Genomic DNA, 18829 nt, shown 5'->3' with positions numbered 1-18829 from the left:
ACACTACATGTCCTGCCCATGTCCATTTCTTCTTCTTAATTTCCACTAGAATGTCGGTAACTTGAGTTATTTCTCTGACCCACTCTGCACGCTTCCTATCTCTTAATGTTACCCCTAGCATTTTTCGTTTCATAGCCCTCTGCGTTGTTCTCAACTTAAGTAGAACTCTCTTGGTTAGCCTCCACGTTTCAGCCCCATAGGTGAGTACAGGTAAGATGCAACTGTTGTATACTTTCCTCTTGAGCGATACCGGTAAGCTGCTAGTCATAATCCGCGAGTGCATACCCTAATACGAAGGTTTTAATTCGTATTTGCCAAAGAGAATGATTAAAAAAGAAAAACGGAGCAGGGATGCATCTTTAATTTTATGCCCGGTGTCCTCTCTGCGTGCATTTGGGCGAAACATCGAACAATGACTACAGGAGAACAGTTCAAGCAGTTCAAAAAGCTCGGGGAGTGACCGCTTCCTTGAACGTTATAGTATTCCTCAAAAAATGTCTGGAGGTATAAAGAGGCGTTTCCATCCTAGGAATGTCGGGAAGTGAGAAGTTCTAGTGTCTGGCAGCGAGTATACACTATATTTTTTTCAAGACTACATTCCTAGAAACAGTTTGATCATTGCTACAGAACACTAATGCCAAGCATTACCTAGAAAAAAGCTTATTAAATAGCGATAAACTTGCTGCCGAAGTAATATAATCTGTTTCAGAACCTGGCTGCATATGGTATCAGCCACGCGCTAACCAAGCTCAACAAGCCACACCCCTCTTCGGAATGACCCTGCTACGGACTCGATGTTAGGGCACCGACAACTGCCTCAGATGTCGTTCGTAGTGCACATTGGTGTCTTTCGGCATGCAATACGTGCTCGTTGCCTACGTATACGGAATCAAAAATGGGATATTTCGTCCTGCAACCCGATCCAAACTAGTCTAGCTGGCAATGATTCGAAAGATCTACAACCAGATAGCAATGCTGTGAATAGCCGCAGTGGTCCGCGTTAGTGTTCTGGCGTCAACGTCCAGCTTGCTAGAGATATACGTGCCTAGAGTAGCTACAGCTACATCACCCGGACTTAATTTTCCTTTTACCTCTTCTGCTCTAGAACCCCCCCCCCCTTTTTTTTTACAGTCCCTTTTCTATCGCTAGGACGCGGTGAAACCTACAGAGACAGTGTCCAAATTAAATGTTTCCGGAAGAGAGAGAGAGAGAGAGAGAGAGAGAGAGAGAGAGAGAGAGAGAGAGAGAGAGAGAGAGAGGGGGGGGGGGGTCCTTTAAAGACCTTGCACAGACCACGGCACTTAACCCCCCTTTTTTTTTTCCCCTCGGCGCCAATTGTCGAAAAATCAGCGTCCGAAAGAGTTTCCTATAAGGCTCCACAATTTCCAGATGGATAGAGCCGATCCACACTTCAGATGGAAATGCAGCTGTTCAGCCATGTCACTATACTATGGCCGTGGGCATAAGGGGAAAAACGCGGAATCCCCCCCCCCCCCTCTCCCGTTTTATTTATGTATTTATTTTTAATCCAGGAGCAATTATTTTGCCTGCCTGCATCAGAGACGGCGATACTATCCGGGCCAGCGCTCACAGGTCATCGCCGTCTGCAAAGTTATCGTACAGCGGGGGGCGCACGCACACACAGGAGCCAACATCTTCGAAAAGCGTGCGAAGGCCGTTGCACTTGCAGCAGGAGCAGCGAGCAGGCCGCCACAGCGGAGTGCAACGTATCGGAGCGTATCGAAGTGCTTCAAAACTCCGTGGAACGAAAGTAGATCGGGGAAAAAAAAAAAGAAAGAAAGAAAAGCAAAGGCGTCATTGCTTGTAGCGGACAAATTTCTTCACCGCGAACCCGTGCCTTCGTACATGTCGTATATATACTTGTGTACCCGTAGGCACCGCAGAGTCCTGCCGAGATAGGCAGCAGGAAACGAGGGCGCGTAAAAAAGCGAGGGCAGAATGGGGACGACAGCGCCGCGAGCTCTGTCACCTGAGCAACGCCACAGGAAAGCGATTCCAGGCATTTCCTCTCTCTTTCTCTCGTTGAGCTTTCCTCCCTTTTATTTTTCTTTTCCCAGGGAAAGAGAGAGAGAGAGAGAGAGACAGAATGTTGACACAGCTCCGAAAGTGACGGGGAAACGGTCGACGAAACGACGAAGAGATCGAACGAGAACACGTGAAGAGAAGAAAAAAAAAAGGGGGGGGGGGGGGGGGGGGGGAGGGGGGGCAACGCTCGCGGTCAAACACCGCGCGGGAATGCAAAGGACGTCACTGGATGGGCCGATTCTTCAGTCTGGGATGTCGCGACGAGACAGAAAAACGTGAAGTGCTCATTTGCGTATAGTACTGCATCGGATACAAGCAGCTATATTGCGACTCGGGGCAAGTTTTAGCAGCCGGCAATGAACAGCCGGACCCGCAAAACAACATTACTCGGACTGGGACATGATGAACATGCCGTCAACATCGCCGCTGGTGCCAAAACTCGCGCTCTTGCCAACCGAGCGGCTACCAGTGGCATGGGCACCGTGTCAGTCCCCTCAATCTTCAATCGTGTACCGGAATATTTTCGAGGTATACTCGAGCACGCGTTCCCGCTCAACACTTAAGGCTACTGGGGCCAATTGCAGACGAACATATTTCCAAAACCCCACCTGAACCCCAAAATAGGTTTGGTTTGGTTTGCGGGGTTTAACGTCCCAAAGCGACTCAGGCTATGAGAGACACCGTAGTGGAGGACTCCGGAAATTTCGACCACCTGGCGTTCTTTAACGTGCACTGACATCGCACAGCACACGGGCGCCTTGTACCCCAAAATAGATCCCCCAATTTATATATCCCTCCCCTTCCCTGCGCTGCGCAGACATCCCGACTCTTTACAGCCTCACTTAGGGCTGCCGATACAATCGGGTGGTCCCCAACCTGAAGCGAGCAAGCGTTGTCCAGCGCGAGACTTGAAGACCCATGCTGCACCTAGATGATCGACCACGCCTGCGCGGTGGCCACGGTGACTGGAGTCTAACTAAACCTCTGGACCGAGGAGCAGCCTCCCACCGCACTCGTCACCTTTGAAGACGACAAATGAGTTTCCTCTTCCTCGAGAAGAAAATGCACTGAAGGCATTTTTGAAGCGATCGAAATGGAGATATCAATCAACAAGTCCGGATCGAGCGCCACACGTGCGAAACACCACGCGAAAAACTCACTGAACGACGCTATAAGTAAAGATTAGAAAGTAACAATGCAGTCGCCAATCTGTGTAAACGCCGGCATATCTGACAAACTTGCAAACACAATTAGACATTCCAGCTAGGATAAGTCCGCTCGACGTTTATCTCTTTTCCTGTCTAACGTACACATTCCACAATTACGACAAATTGAAAAGGCTAAAATCGCGGATATATGATGCCAAGCGAAAGCAAACAAACGATAAGATGGTTTTTGACAATAGAAGAAAGAGCGAAATTGGAAAGGGAAAGAGAGCAGTGGTGCGCGTGTAAACTTTGAAACGCCAAGTGGTTTGGTTTGGTTTGCGGGGTTTAACGTCCCAAAGCGACTAAGGCTATGAGAGACGCCGTAGTGGAGGACTCCGGAAATTTCGACCACCTGGGGTTCTTTAACGTGCACTGATATCGAAAACGTCATGCCGAGAGAGAATATACTCCACCATCCTGACCGTTACAGATGGAGCCCGCGCAGAGACGGAAATATTGCGTGTAATCCCCCCCCCCCCCCCCCCCCCATCAGCTTTCTCGCTTTATTTTTTGCCTCTACCCGATGCAGAAAAACAAATGCAGAAGTAGCAAAAGCTGACAGAACGGTTAAGCAGGTAAAAGAGGGAGGAGGTATTCCGCTAGCGACACACACGCTTGACAAGCGGGCAGGAAATCCCGCAGCGCAGCAGCGAGACGAAGGAGCGATCCGGATAGGAAGTGGTGCAGCGCCAACCGTTACGCAACCTGGAATCCCGCTTACCGTCTGACCCCGCCTAACGCTCTCTCCCTCGCTTCGGCTACGTAAAAAAGAAGCAAAAAAGAGGACATAGACAAATGAAAACACGAAAAAGAAACAAAAGACAGAGGAAGCAAAAAAAAAAAAAGAAAAAAAAAAAAACGAATCAACGCCGGGAAGGCAGCAAGCAGACGACACGCGAAGGCGAAAGTGGACCGCCATGCTTCATCGAGCAAACGACACCGAACGCGGCCGCCTGCCGGGGCAAGGGATGCGTACCGGTTCGTCCCCCCATCCGACGCAGCCGGTAGACCATGACCGGGTGGGGAAAGGGGGGCGCGATAATAAATACCGACGCACGCCGTTGTTTTGGTTTCGCTTTATCCGCCCCGTATAAGCGGAACGATTGGCAGTGGTGTGCCTCGCTTTGCCGCCTCCGTTAGGAAACGAGTTTCCCTCGATCAACGGGACAAGGCACACCAAACAGACGAGCCAGTGCCGCTATTTCCAGTCGCGAAATGACAGGTCCTCCAAGGCACTGCACGAGACGAGTTTCGCAAGAGAGTCGGAAACGCACGAGCGCCCACACTCAAAGGATTAATTATGCTATGCAAGTTTTTATGCTAACCGAAGAAAATACATTTATTTAAGAAACGACATTTAAGCAGATGCAAGGACGGAGACTGGGAGTTTACACTGCTCGACCCCTACACAGCGCACGTACTGTATTTGCCAAAAGTAACACCAGGCTGCATGTTTTGCTTCTCGCTTGTATTCCAGAACCAATAAGGATTCCCAGAAGAACCACAGCTTGTTAAGAAGTGAGCACAGGAGTTCGCTTTTACTTTGCGCAGATTTACAGAATCAAAAGTGGTACGAATTCTCTACAACCCACCTGAGAAGCGGAACACGCAGCCTGGTTACTTTTAAGAAGACTGTACGTAGATCACACATAGTCTGTTCGATCGTCACAAGATACAATGAAAAGTCTATTTGGGAAGAAAGAAAACTGCAGTGCGATGTCCTCCACCGCGCCGCTGAGCGACGATGTGATCAATCGGGCGACCTAGCGGGCACATTTCGATGGAGGCGACATGCAAATGACCCCGACAAGTTGGGCGATGACCGTGCCCGGGTGGTCCAAATGCTCGCTCTCCTTAGCCCCTTCGCGTGCGGCGCTGTTTGAGTGTCCAAAACGACAAGGAAAGATACTCCCGCCTTTCTTTTTTCCTGCCACACTTTCGGCTCGCCTCAGAGCGCCAACACGGACCCGTTTGCTCCACTGGTCTGTTTGCGGTTAATAATTATAAAGCGGTAGTTTTCGACTGAACTGCAGCGCTAACCGTTTAACGCGTGTGCATCCGAAGCAGTTATCACTTTTTCTGTTGAAGCTATGCAGACAGCTAGCTTTCAACGCCTCAGGATAGGCACAGAAACGCCACTGTAGACGACGACATAAGTGAACACAACGAATCTCACTGCGGGAGAAGAAGAAAAATAAATGTCGCTGACAAGGCTATTGCCTCAGAAAGCGACGGCGTTGTAATCCAACGGCGCAGAGCCAAGTAGGAGACTCAACCAAGAAGAATAGTGAGGGGTTCAGACGAGGTCACAGCAAAGGGGAGAAGAAAGAAAAAAACGACAGCCTTCATTGAGGCGCCCAATAATTCTTCGTCGGCACCCGGTCGCTGAGTTATCGCAACCACGCTGCCGGGTCGAACAAGGGATCGTCTATCATAAGCTCCGAGAGCCTCCCATCTGCACGCGGGCGCTAATGCAGACGCCACGGAGGACGCGGTAGCAGACGACGCAGAGAGGCCTCGAGATCGCGCGCGCAGATCTGCACAATCGCAGTGCTCTATCGAGCCCCTCACCACCATCCTTCTACAAGGTTAAGAAACGCCCTAAGGTATGCTTTTCACGAGGCAAGAAAGTGGATTCTGAAGTCTAACGTAAAACAAAAATAATAAAAGCGAAACGGCAGCGCGAGTTTTGCAAGACAAGCGGAGAGCGCAATGATAAAGCCACCGCAGCTGGAATTAAACCCATACCTGCTGCACCGTTTCAACAAGAGACCAGATAACTAATGTCTATGTGCAGCTTTGAACAGTGGGATCTGAGAAAAAAACCTTGCACAATTCTTACGTAACAACAGCCTACAGTCGACAATCAGCGCGCAGTACCTCAACTTTTTCTTAATGGTACTATGTGCACTTTTGTGACACAGCTATATGGCCTACTTGTGCTTACACACGTAGGCCCTTCACGGAACAACACACAGGGCGACTGTCGACAGTTGCGCCACCTGCGATTACAAAACGAATTGCTTAGAAATGCTCAAAACACGAATATAACTTTTTTTTTTATCTATTATAGAGTACTGCACAATTCGTTGCCGCCTGCTAACCTGCACACCGCAACTACATAGCCGCAAGACTTGCCCGGTTTTTCACTGAATTTCGAAACGGTAACAAAAAAACCTCGGCGCTACAAACTGCACCGCGACTTGCACAACGAGCCATAATCAGATCATCTAGTTGAATGGTGAAACCGGATTCCTCAAGTAAACAACGAATTCTGAAATGTCAAATGTGAAATTCAAAGAACGTCACACAAACGAGCCGAATCAAAAATAAAATAACATTCCAGAACCAACAGCACCGAAACAGCTGCACACGCATTCCATCGTCTGCTCGCATACACACACAGACACTAGTGTCGTCTGCTCAAAAACTTCGCCTGCGAAAAGCGCACACGATGGTTTCGCGCCACCCAAACGATGGCCTGCTCGTATACATTTATACACACGCATCGACTGCGTCGTCTGCGAATGAAGCGCGCGGCAGTTTCGCACCACCAAAAGCGACCACGCAACCGCGATGATCGCGAAACGCGAGGCCATTTCCGCACCGACTGCAGCCGTTTGGGAGCTGCGAAATCAATGTAAATAACGCGGGCGCCGCGCGCGAAGCGCATCTCGGGAGCGCAGGGGCGGGCACCTCGTCACGCTCTGGATGGCCGGAGGTCAAAGTCAAGGTCAAATTCCACACGCTGGCAAACGGTGCGGCAATGCGCCAGTTGGCTCGATTGGACGCCCGCGATTGCGCAGAGCCCGGCTTCGTCCTCCGCGCACATCACGCGACAACACAGACGGGCACTGCGTTGTTTCATCGCCGGCTGCTGTTCTTTTTTTTTTTTTTTTTTGTCATCATTACTTCCGCTCTCTCGCCTGTACAGCGCGGCATGCCTTGCGACGCGCATTGTCCCGCGCCGGCAAGCATGGAGATATCCATTCGCCCACAGTCCTCGCGCGAAGCACCCATAGAGAGAGAGAGAGAGAAGTGAACGCGTTGGCACGTTCGAATAATTCCGAGCCTTCAGCGGAACGCACAAAAGGCGGAAGCAAAAACAAAACCAGAAAAAGTGAAGGTCGCTGCGCCGTCGAGCACGCAGGTACTAAGTATGTACGGGTTAGGTCCCCAAACGCAAACAGAGGCGCGTGCGCGGATCACATCGGGAAGCGCTGTCCGCGCACGGTGCAGTGATTCCCAGTCACGCGAACGTCGTTAAAACCGCCGTTTATATTCGGTGCTCCTCAGATTAAAATGAAATTTTTGTACACCTGACACCCCTGTGCGCAAAGCCAGTGTTCGCATTTTGCCTCCGTCCAAAATGCAGCCTCTGCGGGAGGGATACGAACCTGCAACAATGATTGGCCTCACCAGCCTCCCACGTGCCCCTGGACCCTTGCGGCGGTTCGGATATTACACTCCTGCCATTTGCATTCGCGCTTAAGTCCTCGACCGTACTGTTTCTTCCGCAGAAATAACCGAAACTTCTAGTCATCAAGCCACAGGCCCACAGTCGTTGGAGGCAGCCGCGGGGTTTTCTGAACGCCGCGGGAAACGGTTGATCGCCGGTAAAGGGAGCGTCGACCTGTCTGACGACGCCGTACAACAGGGGAACAACCACAAACAATGAAGCTCGCACTGATTGACTACCTGTGCCCGAGTGCGTCGTCTGTGCGCACAGGATGGCAAACAGCTACTGACGAACTGCAACCTATAGAGAGAGCGCTTTTTATTTGTCCATTCTTCAGAACGCGCCAACATTAAAGACATCGGTTTTGCTGGTCGTTGCAAGTTCTTGTCGGTATATGTCGACCCCGTGATTCGTCAACTTGTGTGTACCGACAGAATCAGCCTGCGATGAAAGGCGGAATTCATTCGACAGCCGATGCACGAATAAATTAACTGTCGAATTCGAGTGACGCGCATTACGCAAAGCCAAAACCGACTCTTCTTAGAACAAATAACAGCACCCCGGTTCGTACCCGGCCGCGTTTCGATGGAGGCGACGAGCAATGTGCGATGTAAGTGTACGTTAAAGACACCCAGATGGTCGAAATTATTCCGCACCTATATGATATATAGGACGTATACAGGATATAGGAGCTTATAGGATGTTCCTGCTCACTCCTAATTACGGCGTGGCCTCAGGTGCCCACGGAGAAGTATGGCAGATACTGTTCCATTCCCTTCGTGTAAACCAACTTATCTTTCAGCATCCCCTTTGGTATCGTCATCATCAATTCCACTGGCCCACATATACTTGTCTAACGGTGAAGGCAGCCTCTCCTAATGGTCCGATTTTAATAGTCACCAAGCTATTAATTCCTACCGTTACCTTCTACTGTCTTTGCGACCACGTTTCTGAAGTCAGCGCCAACAGTGGCCTGTCCGTCGTGTGGTGTTTACCGCACGGGGAAGAAGGGGACGGGGGAAGGGAGCTGCACGCAGCGAAGCGTCTCGCGCTGCCTGCTGGTTCTGAACGGTGCCGCCCGCACGCTCCGGAAGCGACCCAGCTGCGCGATCACAGCAGCCGCGGGACTGCGAAAAAAAAAAAAAAAAAAAAAAAAAAAACGCGAACACGGGCAATAACAAGGTAGACTACGCACACGTTCACTCCCTTCTGAGCACACCGCAGCACGGTGACGTGTGCCCTGAGTTCGCACGGAGTCACAGAAGCAGCTCGCACACTAAGCGGATGACGAGCGTCCAGGCCACGACACTCGCACGAGTGAAAGACATCAGTGGCCGTATTGCGCAAGACGACGTCAAAAACCTGCCGCAATCCGGCCGATTAGACCAATTCCTATTGGTCGATTCTGGTCAGCGGACATATCGGCCAATACTAGCGGGGCTAACTGACAGGTTTGTGACAGTTCTTGTGACACAATGTTATCGTTGCCGAATTCGGCTCCAGGCTAATCTGTGTTGTCTAACGAGACCGGAAGGCGCGATCACCTTCAATAATCCTAGGACTGGACGAAACCCCTCTAAGATAGCTTATTTTTTCAAAAGCACTGAAACAATTGAATCAGCTTAGCTGACCGAAGGATGTCTCTATAGACACCGCACCATCGTTGCATGCGGACTGAGCAAGCGCCTTGCTAGAAAGAATTTTGGCACGTTTTGCAGAAATTAACATACTATTCAAACTGCACCAAAATTTTACGTCTACTCCAGTGCTTGTACGAAGTTCTGAAACCATTTTGTTTCATTTCAAACGAAACGAACGTAACATACCTTCCCTTAAATGTACAGTCAGCGGACCGACAGACTACCCAAAACAATGCTAACACAGGGACAATTGGTTGATCATATTTGGAGACTTGCACTACTTGCTAAACAAGGGGGCGGATGTGTCGTGTATGCGTTTCATCCGTCCCCTCGTTTAGCAAGTAGAGCATAAGCTTGGTCTGGTTTTGTGGGGTTTAACGTCCGAAAGCGACGCGGGCTATGAGAGGCGCCGTAGTGGAGGGCTCCGAAGTCTCCGAATACCCAAAATACGCAACAACCATCACCTCAATTAATTGGATACGACGTCGTTCTGCGGACCCCTTTGTTAAGCAGTTGTCAAATTTTTGTCGCGTAATACTCGTTAGCCTCACAACGCATGGACACAGAACGAAACGCGCTGCCCTCACGCATTAGGTATCCAGGGGACGTACGAGAATGGTTCGGGCCACATCACTTGCTGTTCCCATATACAGCAGGCAGACTGGCAACCGTCGGAATACTGTGAGGTATAGACTCCGCCCAAAGATTGATTCACTCTGCTCGACCAAGCTCGTGCAGACTCCGGCTCTGACTAGCGTCGTCATGTTGATCCCTTTAACGAATTACGTTAATAACTATGAAACGCTTCCCCCGAACTTTATTATCGAATGCAGGAAGCGCACCACCACTCCTACACACTTCGACCTTGCTTCGGACAAGGACGTGAGAAGTGTACTTGAGACATGCACCTTTCCACTTTTGCAGGCAGATGGAAGTATGATCTGTGGGTTATTCGACCCTTATTCCTCAAGCAGGTGCAAGACAAATCCGAAGATGTGCCGTCTTCGCGCACCAAATGAGCCGCACTAAAACGAGCCGGAGCCAGGTCCTAAGGGCTCGCCGCCGGTGGGGAGCCGTCACAACCACACGAAGAGGGTGAGACGGTGGGCAGGGCCCGTGCGCGGTGCCCGAGCCGCGTGTCATCCGAGCCGGGCCCAGAAAGCGAAGCGGGGGAGCCCCCACCACCAAATCGGGAACGGATCCGCGGGCCAAGAAACGAGGAGCCGCTGCTGAGAGAGGAGGACGCAGAGACTCTCTTCTCGTCGCAGAAGCCAGCAGCTCCTACTCCCACCAAGACGCGCGCGCACGGAAAGGGAGAAGCGAATCGCTTTCCTCCGCTTCCGTTCGCCACAAGGCAACAAACGAAACATGGACGGAGGAGAGGCCTTTTGGGGAACACCGAGCCCTCAGTCATCAGTGCCGCAAAGCTACCTTTACGAGCGGTACACCAAATCACTTTCTCCCATCTTTCACTCACCCGGCGCCCACTGAAGGTTGCAGAGACACTCTTTCAAGAAACCTGTCACGCAAGGGTTACGGTCACCTCGCTTCGAACTCACAAACCATTTGACACCTATGTTCTTATTGCCAGTAGTCAATTTTAGAAGCACAAGTGACTCGAAGGGAATCCCCCTGATGGTTTTCTTATTTATTTACGGATTTGGCGCTTATTCCGAAATACACACAGCTCTGTGTCACACACTTCAGCATATGATAATTAAGTGGAACGGCCAGAAGAGCCGTATCTTCAGCTTTTTTTTTTTTTTTTTAAGCGTATCAATTTTCTGTACTGAGTTCGATCGGCACAATCGCCGGAGAGGTCGAGCGCGCGGTAAACAGCCGCCCCCCTCTTCGTCGCCGGCGACCAAAAAGGCGTCTCGATCGCTCCCCATCCATGGAAAACACCGGCAGAATAGAGCACGCTAGATCAAAACACTATCACAGACCGCTACTACTGTAGCACGCAAGCACGGCTTGGTCGTGGACGGCTCTCAATCGTGGACCAGTGCAACCAGCTAAAGCGTGTACTGGAAAATCGAGTCGACAGTTCCAGGTGTGCGATACGCGTCTCTATAATATGCATCGCGCAGTTCTTATCAAATTAAGCGCGCTGATAATGTATAGTTTGCGAGCCGCGTGGTATCAATGTGACCGAATTACAAATTCACTCGTACCCTTCGAAAGGAGTCCCTATAGAACTTCCCTTGCTATAGTTACATCGATGGGTACCAGAAGTTGTTAAACGCTTAAAGCTTGATGGTCGTCTGAAACGCAGGTATGATGTTAACCTTCAGTGCACGTGTAGTACGCTCACAGATGCTAGTGACTCATCTGTTTTCCGAGTCTCTAGCTACTCCACGAGCTCGAACTGAACAACTACCAGAATAGCAGTTTGCAACCCGTCAAGAACGAAGTTTTCAACATGATGACCGGGCAATGCCTGTAATTAGCTACCACGAAACTTGTAGCATATACACAGAATTTACATTTTTTTTTTTATTTCCTCAGCACAACCACGGATAACATCGAGCTCCACGAAAGTTCATGGCCAATCGAAACCAAATTCCGTTCGACGATTGCCAAGGACAGCAGTCGAAAGCATTGCCAGACCGAAGAATTAACGTAAAAGAGAGCTCAAGTCGTTCACGAAGGCGATGTAATTCTGCACTGTGATGATTCGATGTCAACCACGTCAAGCCACATCAGATTCCGCGCTGCCCGGGCCAAAGAAAGGCGACCAGGAATCACGCCAAGCTATACGATGCCACGCCCCACTGATTCATGCCGGCGGCTAGACATGACCGATCGCGAATAACCGCATTAAACCACCATCAAGCGAAAAAAGAAAATGGATTAGCAATTGTCTTTCACAGCTCGAAACTTCAAACCTCAGAACCGAGATTAAGATGAGAACATCCGCATTACGTTGCGAATTCATTTTGCGGAATAACAGCCAAAGCAAGGAATGAAGTTTTGTGTGTGCAAGTTTCGTTTTGTGTCGAACATCAGTGGGGCATTTTTATCAAACAGGAGGGTTTCCGCTCATTTTTTTCGCAATTCACATCGACAGCATGTTCGGCGACTGCGTCCCTATTCGGCCCCACGCTCACACGCTTCTTCCTACGTCGTTTGAAGACGGTTTCATTGCTGCTACCGGTGCTATATTTCACAATACTACTACACAACCATGTTTCAATGAACGTTGAAAATACAGGGGTAACCTAAATTATTTCGGAGCAGCCCTCACTACACGGTAATTGAATCAGCCATGTCCAAGTTACGCCGTGCAGAAACTCGACCCGACGCGTTCAGCATCGTCCGCGACTAATAATGTTCCGCTCAGCTATCAGGTTACGCGTCAGGCACGCGTTACTTTCATAGTAAAGTAACTAACTCGGCCGTGGTCCAACGTGCTCTGTTGAGGTATCCGACTAGGCAGCCCGACCTACTCATGCTTTTTTAACCCTAGTAGAGCCAGAGGCGACATGGCTTTTTGGAACGACGGGGCTAGGACAGGTGCGTGCGTGCTGGGAGAAAGCTGTTCGGCTTGCCTATCGGAACCGGACATCGTCAGAGCTCTCTCCACTCCACCACAACGACACTTCGATCGCGCAAAGAAAGAAAAACCTGTCCGATAAAAAGAAACTAAACGAAACACCTCGCTCTCGGAGCCTGTTATATCACTAGTCCACGCACGACCGACCGAGCGGCAGGGTACGACAAGCGGTGGAGGATTTAGTTTTTTTTTTTTTTTTTCTGTCAAGATCTGGGTCACAGCATCGCTGAGCCGACAGCGAAAGGCACTTTCCTCGCATCTTCGAAAAACGTGAAGGAATAAAATAACAGTTCTACCTCAGTGGCAACCCGTAGCAATGCTGCGCGTGCCTTAATTGCCTTTGCAGAGGTTACAGCGCACGTTTACCTTCAGACCCAAAATCTGAATACACCGGTGCTACAAGTATTCAGCTCGTTAGTGCATACATGTTGCAACTATGACTAGCTAACCGAACAAACATTCGACGCCGCCACGGAATGGAAGCGATCGTCACGCTAAACCGGCTTTACCGCAGTTGATTTTATTCTCCCGTGAAAATAGAAAACAAAATGAAGTAGAACGAACAGCTTAGGCACGCGATCGTGCTTGACCACGCCGATGATCTGCGCTAAAAGCCGTCAAATGCATTGACAAATCTGCCTTCCTTCTATTGTCAGGAAATGTGACGCCACCAAGGTATGGCGGGGGCAAGCGCTGCTACGGAAGCAGACGACGCTTCGCTCCGCGTTTCTTCTGCCCTAGCCTGGCAAGGCGAAAAAGCCGAGATGCCGGGACACGCCGAAAAACAAGACCTCGTCCTCTCGACCACCTTGGGGCGAGGCAACGCGATCCGTTAGGCCTGGGCCGCGAGACACTTTTGGCCGGGGAGCAGCACCGGCGGGGACGAGGGGTCTTTTAATCGCCCGCCCCTGGCCGCCGTTGACGTGTTTTGACGGCGACTCCAAAAGGGCGAAAGGGTCTCGCCCACGCTACTCACACGTAAACAGAGGGGGAAAAAATCGTAAGGGGGGGGACAACCAAGTCTGAGCAGGGGAAGCAACGAAATGCATGCCCTAATCGCGCACTTTCGGCGGAGAACCAACCGTCGCTACCGAAATCGACGAGAGAAGAAAACCGGCAGACTTTTTGATAGCGCGGCAGCGGGTAAGAGCTCGCTCTCCGTGACGCGACAAGCGGCAGAGAAAGATGACTTTCTTGCCTGCCGGTGGACGGGAGGCCAGCGCGAAAAGGAGCACTCACCTTGCGTTGCTGTTTTTCCCATGCCGGATCGAGTAGTCCCTCGCGCTCCCACTCCTCTTCCTGTTCCATGTACCCGTCAGAGTAAGGACCGTGTTCTCCCATCTTGAATCGCAAACGCACTCAGTCGCGCGGAAAACTCGCTACGTGCACTGCAAAAGACGACAACGGCGTGATTCCGCACACTGAAGAGGGGCAGTCGATGGTGTCGTGTTCGCGTGTAACGTTTAGCCAGCGGTTCACCGGAACTTGATCGCAGCGACGGCTGCGGCGGCTTCTTTTCGTCGTCGGCGTTCGTGAAGGTGGGTTTATCTTCAAATCGCGCACGGTTTCCTTTCGGCCCGCGTCGTCGAACGGTCCTTCGGCGGACTTGCCCGTTGGATAACCTTCCCGAAGCAAACCGCGGCCACCGGCACGAGTATATTTAGGGCTTTTCGCGAAAAAGCATCTCTCCAGTGCGTGCCAGCCAATAGGAGCACACAATGACGCCATCACGTGTGGCGCCTGTGGCGCCATCCGCCGTGCCATCCGCACATTGACGAAGCTGCTTTCTGTCACGTGACTGGGGTCACCATAATAGGACTTGCAGAGCATCCTCAACCGTGACTCACTCCTTGTACGCGCTCCGTGTAACTGCCGTCTGTGCGCAGGCCATGCCGCGGTTCCACACCGCTACAGAGGTATTTTACTTCGTATGTAGCGCAGCGATTGTAGAAATCGACTGAATATTCATAGTCTTTATTAGAGATGATGTTCTCTGCATCTCGTATTGCAATGACAGCAGATTAAAAACTGAAGATTTGATGCCTCAAGAAATGTCCCGATGAGCCTAACCGATGGGGAAAACGTGAGCGTAGATTATTAGCAGCAGACAAGTAGCGTTCGGTTTCAACTACCTATTGCACGCGACGTGTTCGCACAGAAAGCAAGGACACGAAATCATAGATGGAGATAAATCCGTGCATTGCGGACATTGGCAACGTACAGACTGCGGTATTTTGCCTTCTATATGTCTTGATCTATCATTTGATGAATATTCTTCTATGGCCCACAACTAAGGCATCAGCCATACAATGAAATTACCAGCGTGGTAAAAAAAATTTCTTGATGCAATTTTTCATGAGCATGAACCAATGTTCTTAGCTTTTGCATTACTCCAAACCACAGGTCCACAAAACTTGTCTGGCATGTTGTACAACTTGCATACATCTTGGAGGCAACCTGAACGACTAGTTTCAGGGCTGGAAGCACATGCAAGAGAAGAATATGTACAGACCACAATTTATTGGATCAAAGGAATTGACACACACACAACACATGGTGCATCGCATGTATTAATTAAACTGCTAAAAGAAATGATCTTTGAATGAATGGCGCCATGAGTAGTCCGTCCTGGCAAATGCTCGTGCTTGCAGAAAGGCAGTGAAGAAACTGGTGGGAGGCAACACCCACAAATGAATTCGGTTTTAAACACCTGTAAAGCCTGACTTGCATTACTTCATGCAGGGCCGACGACTGGTTCTGCATGAAAACAATGACCATGGGACGCCGCGTGGAAACACCACTGAAGACTCATTGCAACAGCCCCCTCATCTATTAGCGGTACTCACTTGATATTGCTTAGGATAGCAACACAATGTGAAAAGTCCAGGTCCTTACAACAAACTTCGACATATACGAAACAGCAAATATAAACAAGTCAGTTTGCTCAAAGTGCATTCTTATGGAAAGTATGTACCCTCTTTCATCAAGCTGTAGCATGGAAAAAAATGTCAATAGGCGATTTAATTGTAAAAATATCCAACACTGGAAATGGGAAAACGGTCAGGTGGGAGAGCTGTGGCACAAATGGGGCCTGGAGTTCCAGCAGAATGCTTTCAAATGCATAACGAAGAGTTTGCATAACAGCGCATTTTACACACACATCATTATACCTCAAAGGTACCAAAAAGAGAAAACAAAAATGATCCTTTTTGCCAGATAAAAGAAAAAAAAAGGACCTTAAATGATTTGATCAGGTCAATGTCAAGCAGACTGCACACAGCTGCAAAAATAAATACAACAAAATGCAAAGTCGCCAGTCCAGTCTTTGCATAAGCATGGCATGTACTGCTCATGATGCCTGCTAGTTGACATAGGTTTTTTGGACTATTAAACATGAAGCTTCACAAACAGCCAGCTTTGCTCCATTGAGCCAGGAAAGAAACAACCAAAACTCCACTTCTATGCATCATAACACGAAGGGAAAACCTACACCGACGTTACTCTTCTGCAAGCTACACCACAACTGCCAAGAACTTTCTCGCAACTTTGAACTTTCTCTATCTCTTCTTGCCTCACAGAAGGCTGTCAACCATGTAAGGAATGTGGCCTGACAAAACCAATGTGACACCTTGCAACACTGACGAAACAAGCAACAAGTGGAGACACACACTGACATCATTTGCCAAGGAAACGCCACCTGCTAAGACCACCATAAGCCAGGGCTCACATATGACCACACCCGTTGGTCATGGTAGCCCAAGAGCCAAGACAAGCAGGAAGTCCCCAGATACTTTCAATACTTCCGTTAAGTGCCAAGCCTGACTCATTCATCATACAATCAAACTGCCCAGCACTACTCACAAAAAATGTCTGAAACAAGCATTGTGAGAGGCAATGTTCCCAGCAGGTAACACACTTGTCAAAAGGCTACAACACCAAAAGGATGAGCCAGAGTCGCAGACACCATTACTCCCCGAGTGGTTCAAAAATGTCTAAACGGCAGCACGACACACCAAAGCAGCAACCACAAGAAGCGAGAGCAGCAAAGGCAAGAAGCCAAAGGCAAAGACACAGAGAGGAAGACAGCACGGGCACAAGCTTTCACCAGCACCCGTCTCATCTACTTTTCTGCGTCCTTGAATTTGGTTCACGCTGGAACTCTCGTTTCTTGGAAATACGGCATGCCCACCTTCGTGCGTCACCTCATCTGCACCAGGGACAGGGACAGTTATCCAGAGGAAGCTTCTGGTGCACCGTTGAGCCCAGAGAACCCGTGCCGGTGGAAGAGAGATCAAGGTGCAGGCCCTCTCCATTCACTTCAGTGTCACAAAAAAGACCAGGAAATGCCGCACAGCGTCTTCGAGCTGACCGCAGCCAGGCATTTCTAGTAAGCTAGGGCACGAGGTAGGCTGAGCCCACTGTCGTCTGAGCAGCAGCGGAAGGTAGGTTCTAGGCCACCAACACAACCGTTCCTGTCTGCTTATACAGGTACACGTATGAAAAGCCACACAACATGGGCACGATGAAGACCATAGGGGCCAGGAAAAAAGACTGTGGGAAAGATATAAATAATGTCTAAAAACTGTCAAACCTCCCCCAAAGGCGTCCACATGCATGCAGAGTGCCTACTCGACACTCAGTCTTTGAGAAAGCGAGGAACAAGATGATTTAAAATGAAAAAAGGAAGGACAGAAGGCATGTGGGCAAGCGGGAGGGTCTTGGGCTCCGCATCATCGCAGTTGCATCCAGGCCAGAGCTTGTTGCTCGACGTTTGCTCAATGCGAAAGAAGAGCCAACTTCGACGGAACAGCAGTGGCTTCCTCTAGAGGTCCATGGGCGTAGAGCCGGGACTAGACTTCTTTTTTCGGGAGCCGCCCCTGGAAGAGTTGTCGGTGTCTTCAGAGCTCTCGGAACCAGAACCTCCGTCAAAAGCAGATATGGAGTCCCCCTTGATGTTCATGGCGTCGAGCACTGAGCCGGTCGAATAGCCACCACCAGTGGTCATCTTGGTTTTCTCCAGTGCACGAACTGAAACGCAGAAAGTGACTGTCACCGTGACAGTAAACGACACAAAGTCAGCAACTATGCAAATCACTGTAGGCAGCATGATGTAAAGAACAGCTACCAGTTGCTCTTTTAGACTTCGAAAATTCAGACATCCTGATTATTTTGGACAGTTTCACATAATTTTGTTGTGCCGCCCTACCGGAGCAATTTTTTTCTTTTTTTGGCCACATCAATTATCCAAATTTGTCCTGCCCTCTTCACCTCCAAAATATGCAGTCAGCAGCAGAACGAAAATGTCCACAGCTAGAGGCACAACACATGGCATAGGAGCCTAGAACATGGCCGTAAGCACTGCAATGCAGTGTATACGTAGCGTTGGTTTGCCGATTGGGGGTGGTTGATGAGGGCTTAAATGCGAAGGCTAACGAAAACGGTTCAACTTAAGTTGAGGATAATGCAGACAGCTATGGAACTCACAATGGTAGGTGTAACGTTAAGGAATAAGAAGCCTGCAGAGTGGATCAGAGAAATAACTCGAGTTAATGACATTCTAGTGGAAATCAAGAAATGGGCAGGGCAAGTGAGAAGAATGGATAACCAATGGTCGAAAAGAGTAACAAATTGGATACTAAGAGAAGTAAAGCATAGCAGGAGGCAGCAGAAAGTCAGGTGGGCAGATGAGGTAAAGAAGTTTGCAGCCGTCAAATAAATGCAGCTAGCACAGGAACGGGTTGATTGGGAGAGGCGTCGCCCTGCAGATGGTATAGTCCAGCTGCTGCTGATGATAGCGATTAGCTCAACTTATTGACAGAGATTAGTGTGCAGTGAATGAAACCAGCATTGTGTAGACGAATAACATCTTGAGTGTGTCCCCAGGTTTAAGCATGTGTGATGGAACCTGTGGCTGGTACTA

At 49.8% G+C, this 18829-nt stretch overlaps 2 protein-coding genes across 7 annotated transcripts in view; both read right to left on the bottom strand.

Moving 5' to 3' along the window:
* Window positions 1-14611, bottom strand: part of Actn (alpha actinin) — a 92499-nt gene extending 77888 nt beyond the window's left edge. For 2 of the 3 annotated variants that reach the window (XM_084582884.1, XM_084582883.1), the window contains exon 1: window positions 14149-14611. In XM_084582884.1, coding sequence (XP_084439010.1) covers window positions 14149-14250 — 102 coding nt within the window. In that variant the 5' untranslated portion in view covers window positions 14251-14611. The remainder of the gene's footprint in view (window positions 1-14148) is intronic. The other variant, XM_084582882.1, reaches the window with a different exon arrangement.
* An 803-nt stretch (window positions 14612-15414) lies between these two features.
* The window catches only part of LOC146176619 (protein max-like), a 28935-nt gene continuing 25520 nt past the window's right edge, over window positions 15415-18829 (bottom strand). For 3 of the 4 annotated variants that reach the window (XM_084582885.1, XM_084582886.1, XM_084582888.1), the window contains one exon: window positions 15415-17955. In XM_084582885.1, coding sequence (XP_084439011.1) covers window positions 17732-17955 — 224 coding nt within the window. In that variant the 3' untranslated portion in view covers window positions 15415-17731. The remainder of the gene's footprint in view (window positions 17956-18829) is intronic. The other variant, XM_084582887.1, reaches the window with a different exon arrangement.

Source organism: Amblyomma maculatum, chromosome 10 (assembly GCF_055883805.1).
Source record: "Amblyomma maculatum isolate TAMU_Amacu chromosome 10, ASM5588380v1, whole genome shotgun sequence".
NCBI lineage: Eukaryota > Metazoa > Arthropoda > Arachnida > Ixodida > Ixodidae > Amblyomma > Amblyomma maculatum.
The sequence above is the reverse complement of the archived record's forward strand: the minus strand, read 5'-3'. Positions and strand labels throughout refer to the sequence as shown.